Source organism: Chiloscyllium plagiosum, unplaced genomic scaffold (genome assembly GCF_037043375.1).
Source record: "Chiloscyllium plagiosum isolate Xiang-an unplaced genomic scaffold, Cpla_swu_hap1 HiC_scaffold_22, whole genome shotgun sequence".
NCBI lineage: Eukaryota > Metazoa > Chordata > Chondrichthyes > Orectolobiformes > Hemiscylliidae > Chiloscyllium > Chiloscyllium plagiosum.
The window spans coordinates 29,563,284-29,581,759 of NW_028270160.1; the positions used below are offsets into that span (position 1 = coordinate 29,563,284).

General features: G+C 42.9%; 1 protein-coding gene across 15 annotated transcripts in view; it reads right to left on the minus strand.

Annotated features, from left to right (window-relative positions):
* ate1 (arginyltransferase 1) overlaps nt 1-18,476 on the minus strand; it is a 230,894-nt gene that overhangs the window by 202,145 nt on the left and 10,273 nt on the right. For 9 of the 15 annotated variants that reach the window (XM_087998918.1, XM_043712697.2, XM_043712698.2 and 6 more), the window contains exon 3: nt 4,977-5,039. The exons of the other annotated variants lie outside the window; for them this stretch is intronic. In XM_087998918.1, coding sequence (XP_087855044.1) covers nt 4,977-5,039 — 63 coding nt within the window. The remainder of the gene's footprint in view (nt 1-4,976; nt 5,040-18,476) is intronic. 15 annotated transcript variants of the gene reach the window in all.

The following is an 18,476-nucleotide window of genomic DNA, read 5'->3' on the forward strand; positions in this document are numbered from 1 at the left end:
ACAAATGTGAAGTGCCATGTTAGAGATGCAAAGTGATTGGTCAAACTACTCGATATTAAGCAAAACATTTAATTAAATATAGTTGTTAAAATACAACTAAAGAAACACAAATTTAGAATAAGTGAACAGAATAAGAGATATAGGTAACATTACTAATTAACTATTCCAATGTAGGTAACATCCCATCAACACATTCCTTGGCAAAAAGGAGAATTCAGAAAAATAGATTTGTCTCACAGGTGACCCAGCAGAGAGATGTCCCAGTTTTTAGGTGTAACCCAGTGGAGGAAAATGATAGCTTTCACTTCTTCAAGCGCACAACAACTTAAAGCTAAACCTAGAAACTAAAGAAAAACTAGAAATCCTGATCTGAGAGAGCTGGCCATACATATCAAGGGTGCCTCCATTGTTACAACTTTTTAAAAAACCCCAAGGATTCAAGCGGTTTACTCTTGTGGTTTTGGTACACTGCTTGATATCTCTGTCTTACAAACACTCTAAAAAAATCCTCACAGCATTGGAGATAGAGCGGTGATCATATTTATAGAGGTTTATAAAACCATGAGGGGCATGAATAGGGTGAATAGCTGGCAGAGGGTCCAACACTAGAGGGCATACATTTAGGGGGAGAGGGAAAAAAACTAACAAAGGATTTCCAGGGTAACTACTTCATGCAGGGGGTGATTTGTGTCTGGGTTGAACTGCCAAAGAAGATGGAAAAGAGTACACTTACAATATTTAAATGGAATCTGGATGGGTACATGAATAAAAAGGTTTAGTAGGATATGGGCCAAATGCTGGCAAAATGGGACTGGGTCAGATTGGGATTTCTGGTCGCCATATGAGTTGGACCAAAGGATATGACCAAGTGAAGATCAATACCAGAAACAACACTGTTTTAAGCCAAGTGATGGATCTGGTACTTTAAAAAAAAAAGAGGCTCAACTGTACCTATCAAGCACTTAAGTCATATATGTTAGGAGAGATGGGAGTTCATGGTTCGGAACAGTTATGTTCAATAGGGAATGAGGGTGACCATCTCTCTGAACATATCAGGTGCTGGAGCAGTTGCACCAGGATGATCCAGGAGTGGTGAGCTTTGAAGGAACTCGCCAGGAACTATTCAAGTCGAAGGGACAGCTAATTTGTGCAAGATTTGTGTAAAAAACAGCAATGCCCCACCATTGTTGCCATGACAGCTCTGGGAATACTGTGGTATTGTGTACATTAATTTTGCCAGCCACTGAGGGTCAATTGCTGCTGATGGCAGTTGATGCTCATTCTAAGTGGCTACAGGTAGCAGTAATGAAGTCCACTTCTGCAGACTTGAGCACCGAGAAACTGGACAAAGTATCTGCAAAGTTCAGTAACCATGAGCAGGATGTCAGTGGTAATAGTTCTCATTTCCTCATGTAGGAATTTACTGACTGCATGAAACGTAATGTTATTTGCCACATTAAGTCAGGAGCTATTATCTCTCAAACAATAGTTGTGAAAAGTTTTGTGCAACTGTTAAAGCGTCAAAGGGTGATCCCTGATCATTAGTCAGTTATCAATCATGAAATGTGTTTGGGTATAGTCACATACCAAAACACATCTCATGCCACTACCGAGAACTCATCAGCATACATGCTTTTTAAAAGAAAGTTATGAACATATTTGATCTGTTGCTACCTGAAGAAATGCACAAAATTGTTAAGGATCAGTAAGCCCAGATGTCCAGAAAGAAAACTAACACCAAGAGATTCTTTCTTCACTAGGCTGATCAAGTACTGGTCGGGAGCTAAAATACAACTGACAAGTGGGTATCAGACACAGTCCTGGTGCAGACAGATCCTGTATCCTACGGAGTCCAGATTTGACACAAGATCACAAGGCGAGGGGATGCTGATCAGCCATTGGTAGCATACCCCCAAGTATTAGAACCATCTAGCACCACAGGTCCTCAGCTTTGCTTCCTGAAGGCAGCACGCTACCCCTGAAGTAACCCACAAGAGAGTGAAGATACCTTCCCCTGTGGAAGAACCTGTTTGTAGGCTCCGGGACTAGCCCTGGTTACCAGAGGGTCCCAGGATCTGCTAGGATGAATTGAGCACCAGAGTAAAAAAGACAGCTAACCCAAAACAGGTACCATCCAAACAAACCCTTATGAATAGGTCCTCCTGTTTGTTGTATCCAGCAGAACCGTGCATCATGTTCCTGCAAATACCTTTGCTGCTTCTACGTATTCACTGTGTTCAGAACAATGTAAATACTGTACTGGGATTGTTTGTTTAAGGGGACGTTTTAAAGTAAATGTGAAGGGGTGTTTGGTATTATGATTGGTGTATATTGTGTTAGGACAGTGTCCCTTTAAGAGTTGAGTCACATGACACAGGCAAGCGTTCAGCAAGTACTTGTGGACTTGTTCAGACTTGATTGAGCTTTGTCAGTGTGCACAGCTTTAGAATAAAAACTTCCTTGCTGGGTTGCAGCAAACAACAAATTCATATGTTCTTAGTTCTGACTGGAGCCTGTTAAGGGCTCAATACAGAATGAGGAGGAACTACCACCCATGGTTAACTAAAATTAAGTAAAGCATCAGACTCAGGGAAACACCATATAATTAGTCAATGATGATCGACTGTTCTTTATATTCCGTCTAGTCATCTGACTTGCAAAACATAATTATAAGGTCAATCGGTAAAAAGCAGCTAGCTGTAAGAGAAGCTAGCAAGAAAAGTAAAAAACAGATAAGGAGGTTTCTACAGTTATTTAAAAAGGAAGAGTAAATGAAGTGTCAGTCTCCCAGAGAGAAAAAGAGTGGATAATAAGGAAATTGCGGGTGAAAAGGAACAAATATTTTGCTTCCGCCTTCATCGTAGAGGATCAAAAGTCAGGTGATGGAAGTGAAGGAGAACCTGATTGCAATTTTAATCACTGGGGAAATGCAGCTGTTGGCTGTCATGTCTCTAGGTCCCGAAAGACATCATCCTAGGCTTTTAAAAGAGGCTATGAAGGAGATAAAATTTATATAGGTGCAAACATTTACCAAAAATCAGTAGTTTCAGGAATGGTTCCATAAACCAGAAAGTAGCAAATAACTTCTCTAACCAAGGAAAGAAGGCATAGAACACAAAACTATGGGGCACTAGGTGGACATCTGCCATGGGGAAGATGTTCAAATTAATCATCAAAGAGATTATAACTGGATAGTTTGTAAATCTGAAAGTAACTGGGATGAATCAGTACAGTTTTATGAAAGAAAAACCATGTTTAACCTATTAATTGGGATTCTTTGGAGGAGTAACATGCAATGAAACTAAAGGGAAGCCTGTAGATTTCTGGTCTTGGATTTCTCAAGTGCATTTGACAAGATGGCACATAAAAAAAAGGTTTTGTGCAAAATAGGAGTTCATGGCGTGATGCTTAAGAAATGAGCATTAGAGAAGATTGGCTGGTTGGCAGTGAACACAGCATGCATAAATAAGTCTTTTTCTGATTTCAGAATGTGATGAGCAGCATCCCAAAGGGGCTTGTGCTTGAGTTCCAGTTCTTTATAACTATATCAATTAGTTGGATAAGGAGAGTGAAGGCATAGGAACTAAATTTGCAGATGACACAAAGATAGGTGTGAATAGGACATAGAGTTGATGATGATACAGATGCGTTGATAGATGGAGTATAAATTAGAAAAAGGTAGTTGTTCACTTTGGTAAGCAGAACATAAAAAAGCAGAGGATTAAATCAAATGAAAAAAGATTACAAACTTCCAAGGTGCGCAGGATCTAGGCATTTCAGTGCTTGAGTCACAAAAAGGTTAGTATGCAGATACAGTAATTAAACAGGTTAATGGAAGGCTATCCTTTATTATGAGAGGAATTGACCATGAAAGGAAGGATGCTGTGCTTTGGTTATACAGGGAGTTGTTCAGACCCCATCTCAAATAACGTGCAGTTTTGGTTGCCTTATTTAAAGGAAGGATGTAAATGCACAAGTGGTGGACTCAGGGAATGTATTCCAAATTAATACTTGTAATGAGCAGGTAGTCTTGAGGAAAGGTTGAACAGACAGGGCTTCTTTCTCTGGGAATTCAGAAGTGAGTTCATTGTGGCATACAAGATCCTAAAAAGTCTTTGGAGGAGTCCAAAACTAGAGGACATTGTTTCAAAAGTCAGGGTTTGCCTTTTTGGACAGAGGAGAAGATGTTTTTTCCCTCAGAGAGAACTCTGCCTCAGAGACATTTGAGATGGGGTCATGGATATTTTTAAGACGTAGATTTTTTCCCCTTTGCCTGACAAGAATCTAAGGTTATCAGTGGTATATTAGAATTCGAAACATAAACAGATAAACCATAATGTTATGGTTTGAGTAGGCTTGAGGGACTGAATGGCCTACTTCTGGCCCCACTTAATATGTTCGAATAGGAACAAATGTCAGTTAGCAAGAACAAGTGTGATAAAAGAACAGAGTTTGGCACAGATAATGGCATGGGCAATAAGAATGTGGAAGACTAAGAGTACCGTTAAATACTCAAAACAAAGATAACAAATGTATGACAGAGTTTCAGCAGCAGAAGCTAGGTCATCAAGCAATGTTATGGAGCTAAAAAGAGATGGCCTCAGTAGTGGTGCAGATATATGTACATTAAGTAGTTAATTTTGGATCAAAAATAAGATTACAAACAGCCTAGTTCAGGCTCAAAATGTTGTTTTTCAGGAATCACTGAACTGAAATCACTAGGGTGGTCTCCCCAAAGACTTTTCCAAAGCCACGTCTCTCTAAGCAGCAGGTAGATCACAGCACACATTAAGTTGATGATTTCATTTTCCAAGAAACCACATGGTTAAAAGCCCTTTTCAAATCCAGAAAGTATCCAAACAGTTCCGTATCCTAGTCCACAAATATATATTTCCAATAATGCGGTGCCTTATACACCATATAGAAAAACTAGCAAATAGGAAATGCAGATGGCTATGTGTAGACATAATTCTTACCTTATTGTATACTGAGGGCAACATGTTCGATTCATTGTAGGTTTATAAACATACATACCACTCCTGAAATTGATTAAACAATTTAGGTTAGAATATTACACAGCTATAATGTAAACGAATTTCACACATCACTGAACAAACTAGATTTCCAGCAGCAGACACCAACGGATAGGTGAGTGATCAATTGCTTGGCTTCTGTTCAAGTCAGTTAGGAGAAGCAGAATGTCACAATAAATTAATACCAGAATTTTCCTTTTATGATGAATTCACTTGACTTACTCTCCCTTCACTAGCTGTAGTACTTTTGGAAACTCTATCCAAACAATCTCAAGCTAGCCCAATGGCTCTTTTGCCAGATAGGATGATGTCTGTTTGGATAGTCATCACTCAGTACCATTCAAATGCTTCATGAACACCACAATGTGGGAGGTGCTGGTGTTCAACTGAAGTGGACAAAGTCATAAGTCCCACTACACTAGTTTATAGTCCACAGGATTGCTTGAAATCACAAGCTTTCGGAGAGCAGCCACTTGGACTTCATTAACACCATTTCAGTGCTCATCTGCCTTTTGTTCATTCTAAGTTCCAAACATGTTGTTGGAAATACGAGTTTCCCTTTTAAAAGAAAAGGGAGCCATGGTTTAATAAGGAATTGGAATCCCTTGTTAAATGGAAGAGGGCGGCCTATGTAAAGATGAGGCGTGAAGGATCAATTGGGGCGATTGAGAGTTATAAGGTAGCCAGGAAGGATCTGAAGAGAGAGCTAAGAGCAGCAAGGAGGGGACATGGTAGGATGAGGGAAAACCCTAAGGCTTTCGATAGGTATGTCAGGAATAAAAGAATGACTAGGGTAGGAATAGGTCCAGACAAGGATAGTAGTGGGAAGTTGCGTGTGGAGGCTGAAGAGATTTGGGAGACACTGAATGAATACTTTTCGTCAGTATTCACTCAGGAACAGGACATTGTTGCCGATGTGAATATTGAGTCACAATTAATTAGAATGGACGGCTTTGAGGTACGTAGGGAAGAGGTATTGGAAATTCTGGAAAGGGTGAAAATAAATAAGTCCCTGGGGCCTGATGGCATTTATCCTAGGATTCTTTGGGAAGCAAGGGAGGAGATTGCAGAGCCATTGGCTTTGATTTTTATGTCCTCGTTGTCTACAGGAATAGTGCCAGTAGACTGGAGGATAGCAAATGTGGTTCCCTTGTTCAAGAAGGGGAGTAGGGATAACCCTCGTAACTATAGGCCGGTGAGTCTCACTTCTGTTGTGGGCAAAGTCTTAGAGAGAATTGTAAGGGATAGGATTTATGAACATCTGGATAGGAATAATGTGATCAAGGATAGTCAGCATGGTTTTGTGAAGGGCAGGTCGTGCCTCACAAACCTGATTGAATTCTTTGAGAAGGTGACTAAGGAGGTAGACGAGGGTAAAGCGGTAGATGTGGTGTATCTGGATTTTAGTAAGGCGTTTGATAAGGTTCCCCATGGTAGGCTACTGCAAAAAATACGGAGGTATGGCATTGAGGGTGAGTTGGAGGTTTGGATTAGGAATTGGCTAGCTGGAAGAAGACAGAGGGTAGTAGTTGATGGTAAAGGTTCATCTTGGAGTGCAGTTACTAGCGGTGTTTCGCAAGGATCTGTTTTGGGACCATTGCTGTTTGTCATTTTTATAAATGACCTGGAGGAGGGGCTAGAAGGTTGGGTGAGCAAGTTTGCGGATGATACGAAAGTCGGTGGAGTTGTTGACAGTGAGGAAGGATGTGTCAGGTTACAGCGGGATATAGATAAGTTGCAGAGCTGGGCAGAAAGGTGGCAAATGGAGTTCAATGTAGGTATGCGTGAGGTGATTCACTTTGGTAAGAGTAACAAAAAGACGGGGTACTGGGCTAATGGTCAGATACTTGGTAGTGTGGATGAGCAGAGGGATCTTGGTGTCCATGTACGCAGATCTCTGAAAATTGCCACCCAGATAAATAGTGCGGTGAAGAAGGCATATGGCGTACTGGCTTTTATTGGTAGAGGAATTGAGTTCCGGAGCCCTGAGGTCATGTTGCAGTTGTATAAGACTCTGGTGCAGCCGCATCTGGAGTATTGTGTGCAGTTTTGGTCGCCATACTATAGGAAGGATGTGGAGGCACTGGAACGGGTGCAGAGGAGGTTTACCAGGATGTTGCCTGCTATGGTAGGAAGATCGTATGAGGAAAGGCTGAGGCACTTGGGGCTGTTTTCATTGGTGAAAAGAAGGTTTAGGGGTGACTTGATGGAGGTGTACAAGATGATTAGGGGTTTAGATAGGGTTGACCATGAGAACCTTTTTCCATGTATGGAGTCAGCTATTATGAGGGGGCATTGCTTTAAATTAAGGGGTGGTAGGTATAGGATAGATGTTAGGGGTAGATTCTTTACTCAGCGAGTCGTGAGTTCATGGAATGCCCTGCCAGTAGCAGTGGTGGACTCTCCCTCTTTATGGGCATTTAAACGGGCATTGGATAGGCATATGGAGGATAGTGGACTAGTGTAGGTTAGGTGGGCTTGGATCGGCACAACATCGAGGGCCCAAAGGGCCTGTACTACGCTGTATTTTTCTATGTTCTATGTTCTATGTAATTAGCTCAGTTGACATGGTGCTGATTTGCAATACATGTGACTTCCTTGACTTTGCATAAGAATATATAGCTTGTGATTATTTTTCTTTGGTAATGTGATGTGGAATTCTAATCTAGAGCTCCATAGAATCACAATCAGCTTATCATGGTTTAAATTTTACAGGCAAAATCACTGTAATTAAATAGGATGGGATTCAGTTGTTGCCAAAATTAGCTTGTAAATGAAAACAGTTAAGAATCATAAATGGAGCATCCTATACCTCAATAGTGTATCATAATTTTAGAAACACATAGCAAGAATTTGAAAGTTTCAGTACTAAACTTTGAAGGATTGTCAGGAAAAAAAAACAGAAAAAGAGCAATATAACTAAAACATACAACTAATCCTTAATTGATAATGTCATCATGATAAGTTAAACATCTTTGGTCACATGCATTCAATATAAAATACAGTGAAGAGTGTGTGCTATCACTCATACATAAGCACCATTCACAGAATAAAATTTTTAAAAGATAATAGAGTCCAACTTTTCCTTCTCCGTTACTACAGCATACTGCCACCAGAGTTCTACTCTGGGCTACACCAGTCCACGTGATGCCACAGAGATTGTCCCATTCTGGGCTACACCAGCCTAGACCATGCTGTCATCAGGGGCCTACTCTGTGCAAAAGCGAGAGTTTCATCCAGGTTTCACAGGCCGACCAACCATCTCTGCAGCCATGCAACCTCTGAAAACGCCACCATTGCTCTGGAAACCATCGAAGCTGCCTCCTCCACAGAGCTCTCTTTATCAGGTAAGTTTGACAGAAAAACAAAGGGGGTAAAGGGAAAAGAAAAATGTAGATGAGGAGGACAAACCCGAGCACAGATGCCTTAACACTGCCTACTCCATCGCCCCATCTCATAGTTGCTTTGTTCAGCAGCAGAAACCGAGCCAGTATTTGGGAGTTTGCTTCTTGTACAATCAAAAGTGCTTTATTCAATGTAAACTTCAAAAGGTCAGAACAGGGTTTCTATCTAGTTTCATTATTGGCAACATGTGAAAAGCTACTGAGCATGACAGAAGTTCATATAGACATAAATATCACTATTATTCATGAACATAATTAGAATGAAAGACTAGAACTGAATGCAGCTAAAACAGAGTGCAAATCTGAGGGTTTGATGAATAAAGGAGTTGAAGGGAGGAAGGTGCTCCTTTCTTTTTCTCAATTTTTCAGCCTCTAGGAGAGTGGCAGTTGAAAAACTGCAAGGCAACAGAGTGGCAGGAATTCAATTATTTGCACAGAGAGCTGGGGAAGACACTGACTAGTGAGTACCTGCTAAGTTATTCTACCTGTAATAAGTAGTTCTTAAAAAACATTTTGTTATGGCAGGTCCACTCTACCAAGCAGGATGGACATCCTGCTGTAATTAACACAGTATGTGTCCTAGATGAGCATATCTGTTGGCAGTATCACTCGTTGAAGAAGCTTGAGGTCTGGATTTCAGAACTTAGGCAGCAAAACAAAGAACTAACTACATGGAGAACAATTGGTAATCACTCACTAAACAGTATGATTGTCCACCTTGGAAATTCTATGTCACTGATCCAGGGTTCTGTGGGTCCTTGCATAGCTGACAAGACCCGATCCTTGAGCTGCATTTCCAACTAAACATTTGGCAGGTCATAGAATCAGAGTCAAAGAGATGTACAGCACGGAAACAGACCCTTCGGTCCAACTTGGCCATGCTGACCAGATATCCCAATCCCAATCTAATCCCACTTGCTAGCAACCGGCCCATATCCCTCCAAACCCTTCCTATTCATATACCTATCCAGATGCCTTTTAAATGTTGCAATTTTACCAGCCTCCACCACTTCCTCTGGCAGTTCATTCCATACACGTACCATCTTCTGCGTGTAAAAGTTGCCCCTTACGTCTCTTTTATATACCTTTCCATGCTCACCCTAAACTTATGCCCTCTAGTTCTGGACTCCCTCACCCCAGAGAAAAGACCTTGTCTATTTATCTTATCTATACCCCTCATGATGGGCTCAGATTAGTTCACAGGTCAGCTCAACATAGAGGGCCAAAAGACCTGTTCTGCGCTGTATTGTTCTATGTCCTATGATTTTATAAACCTCTAAGGTCACACCTCAGCCTCCGACACTCCAGGGAAAACAGCCACAGCCTATTCAACCTTTCCCTGTAGCTCAAATCCTCCAACCCTGGCAACATCCTTGTAAATCGTTTCTGAACCCTTTCAAGTTTCACAACATCTTTCCGATAGGAGTGGGATCAGAATTGCACACAATAATCTAAAAGCAGCCTCACCATTGTCCTGTTGAGCCGCAACATGACCTCCCAACTCCTGTACGCAGTACTCTGACCAATAAAGAAAAGCATACCAAATGCCTCCTTCACTATCCTATCTAACTACGATTCCACTTTCAATGAGCTATAAACCTGCACTCCAAGGTCTCTTTGTTCAGCAACACTCCCGAGGACCTTACCATTAAGGTGTATAAACCCTGCTAAGATTTGCTTTCCCAAAATGCAGCACCTCACATTTATCTAAATTAAACTCCATCTGTCACTCCTCAGCCCACTGGCCCATCTGATCAAGATCCAGTTGTAACCTGAGGTAACCTTCTTCACTGTCCACTACACCTCCAATTTTGGTGTCTGCTGCAAACTTACTAACTTTCCTTTTATGCTCGCATCCAAATCATTTATATAAAAATAGTGAAAAGCAGTGGACCCAGCACCGATCCTTGTGGCACTCCACTGGTCACAGGCCTCCAGTCTGAAAAGCAACTCTCCACCACCACCCTCTATCTTCTACCTTTGAGCCAGTTCTGTACCCAAATGGCTACTTCCCCCTGCATCCCATGAGATCTAACCTTGCTAACCAGTCTCCCATGGGGAATCTTGTCGAGCGTCTTACTGAAGTCCATATAGATCATATTTACCGCTCTGTCCTCTTTGTTACTGTGTTTCCAGCAGGTGGAATTGTTCTGGAGATCATTGAAATTCCTTTCTCCGGTTCCTTCCTCTTACTTCCTCTAAGGGTCTCCAACGTTGCCTTTCTTGAGGGAAGCCTTCAGGAGTCTTTGAAACACTTCTCCTCCTCTTGTTCGAGTGACTTCCTTGAGCTAGGTAAAGATGATTTGCTTTGGTGGTCGCGACTCACGAATATGAAAAATGTGGCCGACCCAGAGGAAGTGGCTTTGGATGATCATGGCTTCAATACTGATTTTGTTAACTGCTTCAAGGATGTTAATGTTAGCATGCCTGTCTTCTCAGCTGATGCGGAGAATCTGTCCCAAACAGCATTCATGGTATTTCCAAAGTCTTGAGGTCTGTATGTACTGTAGTCTATGTTATGGAGCCATACAGAAGATTCACAAGATGACTGCCTTATACACAAGGATCTTGGTGTCAGCACGAATGTCACTAGTCAAAGACTCTCATCCAAAGATGGCGTTCATTGACTGGATGTGATGCTGGAATCTCTACATTATTGCCAGCCTTACATAAGAGATAGCTTCCCGGGTAGGGGAAATATTCCACATTTGGGGGGATTTCTCCATTTATCTTAATGAAGGGATGAACCAGATTTTGACCTGGGACAGGTTAGTAAGGGATTTGAGACTTCTTTTAGTTGAGGCCGAGACCAAGACCAATTCTTCTGTATGCTTCCGTGATGGCATTAAGTGAGACTTGAAGATTCTCTTTCAAAAAGGTTAAAGGTGACGTTGTCACCTATACTCAAGTTCCACAAATGATGCTGGTATCATTATCTTTTTGTATTTCAAATGGTTGATGTTGAAACGTTTTCTGTCCATCCTGTAGACAATGTGTACACCACTGCAAAGCTTGTTCTTGTGAAGAAGAATGATGACGACAAAAATGGATAAGAGAGTGTTTCGGATGATGCTACATCTCCGCTTTACCCCTATCTTGACCTCAAAAAGGATTCTACCGTATTACCACCAGTGGGAACCATCACCAACATATTATCAAGGAGGAGACAGAGGATGTTGATGAACGTCACTGGAAATTTAGGGGAGTGGTCACACCAAGTTAAGAGTATACAAACAAACAGAGAAGGAATGTGCAATACTAGGCTGTCTAACAGGACCAGGCAAGAAGTACAGAAATTCAATTTTACTTGCCAATCGGCTTACATGTTGGTTAATTGAGGACGGTAATGGAGTTCCTCAGGGGATTGCAGCCAAAACCAATTTGTTGGAACCACAGGAGGAAAAAAAATGAAAGAGCAATTGTAATAGGAGATGCCATTGTCATGGTATTAGTGAGCCTTTTCTACAACAATTAATGCGACTCTAGGATTGTGTGTTGCTTCCCCGGCCCCCAGGAACACTGCAATGAGTAATTCACCTCCAAACTCCCCAGACTCTGTCCGCCATCAACAAGAACATGTCAGGGGTGTGATGGAATACCCCCCACTTGCCTGACTGAGCACAGTCAAGAAGCTTGACATTGTTGTCCCATTCCTACCTCAGTCGAAGCAAAACACTCAGACACAGTATAGTTTTACCTCCTTCATCTTTACCCTGGGCCCTGGAGGGAGAGAACACGATCGCCCATGAGCACAGGGCCATGAGTTCTCGGTCTTCTCTCGAACAGCAGTTTCTTAATTCATTATATAGTTGTTTACAGGCAGGAGCATCCATATGGCAACATACATATTGAAAGGGTGACCGTTACAATCAGCAAGTGTCAACAGTAAAGATTAAGCCATCTGCTGTTACACAAGGAATGTTCGTAACCTTGTTAACTGGCATCACATAATGAATACTTTCTACCTTGTTAACTGACTTTACATACTGAATGCTTCTTCATCTTGTTAAATGGCTTTACATAATGAATGCTTTTCCACCTTGTTAACCCAATACCCTTGTCTCCAGCACGCCATTGTTTACTGCCAGTTCTTATCTGATCCGAGTCATGCTAGTTGAACCTTTTGTTTCCCAAAAACTCAAAACTTAATCTCTTTCCCTACCTGCTCTTCCCTATACACTTTCTCAACACCACTCAGGACAAAGCATCCCACTTGATCAGCACCACATCCATTCCCTCCTCCACCACCAAATGCTCAGTTGCAACAGTGTGTACTATCTACAAGATGCACTGCAACAATTTGACAAAGATCCTAGGACTGCACCTTCCAAACCCACAACAACTTCTAAGTAGAAAGCCAACAGCAGCAGATACATGGGAACACTAATACCCGCTCGTTCCCCTCCAAGCCACTCACCATCCTATCTTAGAAACAAAACACCATTCCTTCACTGTCACTGGGTCAGATTCCTGGAATTCCCTTCTTAGCAATATTGTGGGTCTACCTACCGCACGTGGACTGCAGCAGTCAGAGGCAGCAGCTCACCACCACCTTCTCACAGGAAACTAGGGATGGCCAATAAGTGCTGGCCAGCCAGTGATGCCTATGTCCCATAATAGAATAAAAAAAAGTTGAAGAGACACAGATTAATTACTGAAAGTCAACATAGATCGTTACGGGAAAGTCACATTTGACAAATTTGATTTATTTTAAAAAGGTGAGATAACCAGGAGTATTATTGAGGGCAATGTATTTGATGTGGTCTACATGAACTTCACAAGGTTTTTGATAAAGTCTTGCATGGCACACTGTTCAAGAAAATAAGACCCTATGGGATCAAAGGAAAAATGACATGTTGGATCCAAGAATAGCTGAGAGACAAGAAGTCGAACTTTTTTAGCAGAGACATAAAATACATGTGCAGGGAGATTATATGGAAACTGTATAAAACACAAGTTTTTTGATCAGCGTGGTGCTGGGAAAGTACAGCAGGTCAGGCAGCATCCGAGGAGCAGGAAAATCGACGTTTCGGGCAAAAGCCCTTCATTAGGAATATAGCAGGAAGCCTCCAGGATGGAGACATAAACTGGGGGGCGAGAAAAGGTAGCAAAGATTACAATGGGTGAATGGATGGAGGTGATAGGTCAGAGAGGAGGGTAGGGGAGGTAGCAGAAATATCAGCGGATGATATGGTTAATGTGAAGGTTGGTAGGGTGGAAAGGGAGGATCAGGGGGGTTCTGTGCTTGTTACGGTTGGAGGGGTGGGGTTTGAGGGCAGAGGTGCGGGATTTGAGGGCGGAGGTGCGGGATGTGGATGAGATGCGTTGGAGGGCATCTTCAACCACGTGAGAAGGGAAATTGCGATCTCTAATGAAGGAGGCCAACTGGTGTGTTCTGTGGTGGACTGGTCGTCCTGGGAGCAGATACGGCGGAGGCAGAGGAATTGAGAATACGGGATGGCATTTTTGTAGGAGGTGGGGTGGGAAGAGGTGTCATCCAGGTAGCTGTGGGAGTCGGTGGGTTTGTGAAAAATGTCAGTGTCAAGTCAGTCATCATTAATGGAGATGGAGGGGTCCAGGAAGGGGAGGGAGGTGTCAGAGATGGTCCAGGTAAATTTAAAGTCAGGGTGGAATGTGTCGGTGAAGTTGATGAACTGCTCAACCTCATCAACACAAGGTGGCGCCAATGCAGTCATCAATGTAGCGGAGAAAGAGGTGGAAAGTGGTGCCGGTGTAACTACAGAAGATGGACTGTTCTACGAAGCCGACAAAGAGACAGGCATAGCTGGGGCCCATAAGGGTGCCCATGGCTACCCCTTTGGTCTGGAGGAAGTGGGAGGATTCGAAGGAGAAATTGTTACGGGTGAGGACCAGTTCAGCCAAACAAATGAGAGTGTCAGTGGAAGGATACTGTTGGAGACGTCAGGAGAGGAAGAAACGGAGGGCTTGGAGGCCCTGGTCATGGGGGATGGAGGTGTAGAGAGTTTGGATGGCCATGGTGAAGATAAGGCGTTAGACGCCAGGGAAACAGAAGTCTTGGAGGAGGCGGAGGTCGTGGGTGGTGTCTCGAACGTATGTGGGGAGTTCCTGGACGAGGGGGGAAATAGGACAGTATAGAGGTAGGTGGAGATGAGTTCGGTGGGGCAGGAGCAGGCTGAGACAATGGGTCGGCTGAGGTGGTCAGGCTTGTGGATCTTGGGAAGGAGGTAGAATCGGGCAGTGCGGGGCTTCCGGACTACGCGGTTAGAACCTGTGGGTGGGAGATCTCCTGAGGTGAGGTTCTGTATGATCTGGGAGATGATGGTTTGGTGATGGGAGGGGTGGGATCATGGTCGAGGGGGCGGTAGGAGGAGGTGTCTTCGAGTTGTTGTCTGGCTTCAGCGCTGTAGAGGTCAGTGCGCCAAACTACCACTGCACCCCTTTATCTGCTGGTTTGATGGTGAGGTTGGGATTGGAACAGAGGGAGTGGAGGGCTGCGCGTTGTGAGGGTGAGATGTTGGAGTGGGGGAGGGGGGTAGACAGTTTGAGGTGGTTAATGTCTCGGCAGCAGTTGGAAATGAAGAGGTCGAGGGTGGGTAATAGGCCAGCGCAGAGTGTCCAGGTGGATGTAGTGTGTTGGAGGCAAGTGAAGGGGACCTCAGAAGATGGTGGGAGTCCTGATTGTAAAAGTAAGCTCCGAGGCGGAGGCAGAGGAAGAAGTGTTTGACGTCACAATGCGTATTAAGTTCATTGATGCGTGGACGGAGGGAGATAAAGGTATAAAACACAAGTTAGGCCTGAACTGGAGTACTGCATGGCTTTCTGGTCAACACATTATAGGAAGGATGTGATTGCACTCGAGGGGGTGCAGAGGAGAATTACCATGATGCTGTCTGGGCTGGACAGTCTGAGCCATGAGGAAAGATTGCATGGGCTCTGGCTGTTTTCCTTGGAGCAGCGAAGGCTGAGAGAGGAGCTGATAGAGGCATATAAAATTGAGGGCCATAGATAGGTTGGATAGGAAGGCACTTTTCCATTAGAAGAGGGATCAACAGCCAGGGGTATAGATTTAAGCTAAGAAGTCGATATCTACGAGGAGAGTCAAGGAGAATCTTTTTCCAACCAGAGGTTGGGGGGAGGGTGTGGAGAGAGAATCTGAAACTCTGTCTAAAAGGATGCTTCAGTCATAACATTTTAGTCGTGTTTAGATATTCATTTGCATTTTCATAGAATCCTGGACTAAGACCTGAAAACAAGATCAGTGTGGTTATCTTTCTTGACTAGTGCAAACTCAATGAGCGGAATGGCTTCGTCCTGTGCTGTAAACACCTAGGAGTCTAATGAGTCTTTATCATAAGATTATTTGCTACCATAGGGTAGCAAAGTCTGGCTTCAACTGTACAGGACCTTAGTTAGGTTGCAGTCAGCATTTCTGTACCATTACCAAAATGAATATACTTGGCATAAACAGGGTGCAATGAAGCTTCGCCAAACTTGTTCCTGGAATGATGGGACTATCATATGAAGAGAGATTGAGGAAAATGGACATGTATTCTCTGACATTTTAATGAATGAATGCTGATCTCACTGATGCCTAGACAATATTTAAAACTGGGTAGATGCAAGCAAGATTTTGCCTTGGTTTGGGAGTCTAGAACCAGGGAATACAAAACAACAAGGATGCCACCTAGGACCAACATAAGGAGAAATCATTTTACTTAATGGGCAGAATAGCCTACCTCTGTTGTTATGTTCCTAATCAAGACAGAAAGGGATACATTTGCCTTCATAAGAAGGGGACTTGAATATGATTAAGAAATGTCTTGTTGCAGTTGTACTGAGCCTTAATACCATAAGACCAGAAGAGTGGAAGTAAGGCCATTCGACCCATCGAGTCCACTCCGCCATTCAATCATAGCTGATGGGCATTTCAACTCCACTTACCCGCATTCTCCCCGGTAAGCCTTGGTGAGATCTTACCTGGCCTGTGGTCTCCTTATCTAAGAAGGGATATACTTTGGTGACAATGCAATAGCAGTTCTCTAGATTAATTCCTGGGGTAGCAAGATTGTCTTTAATATTATATTGAGGTGACTGGGTCTGTATTTTCTTGAGTTTTGAAGAATGAGGGGGTGACCTCATTGAAACTTACAAGATGGTACTACAGGGTAATAGAGGCAAGATGTTTCCCCTGGTTACTGGAGTCTAAAACCAGGTTACATAATCTCAGGATAAACAGAAGGCTATTCAAAACTGAGATAAGGAAGAATTTCTTCACTTCAAGGTTGAGAATCGGTGGAAATGTGTATTCCAAGGGCTGAAAGCTTAATCATTGAGCATGTTCAAGACAGAAAGGTATAGATTTCTGGAGAGTAATGATATCAAAGATTATGGAATCAGACTGTACAGAACAGGCCTTTCGGCCCAGAGTTGGCACCAACAAAAACTAAAATCTGCACTAGTCCCACTCTCCAGCACCTGACTCACAGCCTTAAATGTTCTGAGACAGTTCAAGTGTTTATCCACATAATTTTTTTTAAAAGGTTCAGAGTTTTCACTTCTCAACTACCTTCCCAGGCAATGCATTCCAGATTCCCACTATTCTCCGGTGAAAAAGATTTCCCGCAAATCCAGTTTAAATGTTTAGCCTTTTACCTTAAAAGGTATGTTCCCTTCAACTATCCACCCTGTCCATGTCCCTTACACATTTCAAATCAGGTGCCCTCTCAGCTCTTAAAACAAACACATCCAGATCTTATCCAGCCTCTCTTCTCAGAAAAACTGCTCCACCCCATCATCCTGGCAAACCTGCTCTGCAATTGTTACATTGCAATCATATCCTTTCTCTGGTGTGATGACCAGAACACTCAGCTGTGGCCTAACCAAAGCTTTGTACAGCAGATAAAGATGGTGAGTGTGGAATGTGGCATTGAGATAGATGTCCAGCTGTGAATTAATTGAATGGGAGCATAGACTTGATGGGCTGAACGCCTACACCTACATACATTCCGATGATGGCCCAAGGGTACTGTTATGACACTATTGATCCAGAGAGAGACAGGTAATGTCCTGAGGACCCAGGTTCAATCCCACCATGGCAGATGGTGGGATTAAGAGTCTAATTATGACCATGAAACCATTGCCAATTGTCAGAAAAACCCATCTTGTTAACTAACATCTTTTAGGGAAGGAAATCTGCCATCCTTATCCAGTCTGGCCCATGGGGCTCCAGACCCACAGTAAATGGTTGACTCTCAACTGCCCTCTGGCCTGACCAGCAATGCCCACATCTCATGAATGAAAAGAAAAATAATAAATTGGGTCAGCAATGGCAGTCTTGCCTCAGAATTACACAGTTTATGCATTCAATCTGTCCTCCAAAAATCTGGCCACATAATTCATTCAAATGTATCTGTGAGAATTGAGACAGTACTGTACCACTTGAGGCCTGATCTGATCTCTCAAGTAAACAAAAGATTCCATGGCATTGTTCAAAACAAAAAGACACGCAATTATATATAACATCCAATGTCACCAAAACAGATTATTTGATCATTTGCTCTGTTATTGTTTATAGAATCAACACAATCATAGAGGCCCTATAGTGTGGAAGCAGGCCATTCGGCCCATTGAGTCCACATCAAACCTCCGAAGAGCACCCCACTCTATCCATGTAACTCTGCATTTCCCATGGTTAATCCACTTAGCTTGCACATTCTTGAACACTATGGGCAATTTAGCATGGCCAATTCACCTAACCTGCACATCCTTGGATGATGGGAGGAAACCAGACCACCCAGAGCAAACCCATGCAGACAGGGAAAGAACACGCAAACTCCACACAGACAGTCGTCGGAGGCTGCAGTCGAACCTGGGGCCCTAGTGCTGTGAGGCAGCAGTACTAAACACTGAGCCACCGGCCTGCCCTTTTACAGGAACTTGTTATATGTAAACTGTTTCCATGACCTAACAACAATTCAAAAGTATCTCAATGGTTCAAGTCATTTTCAGATTCCTGAAGAAGTTCAAGATCAATTTAATGAAAATACAAAGTTTTAAA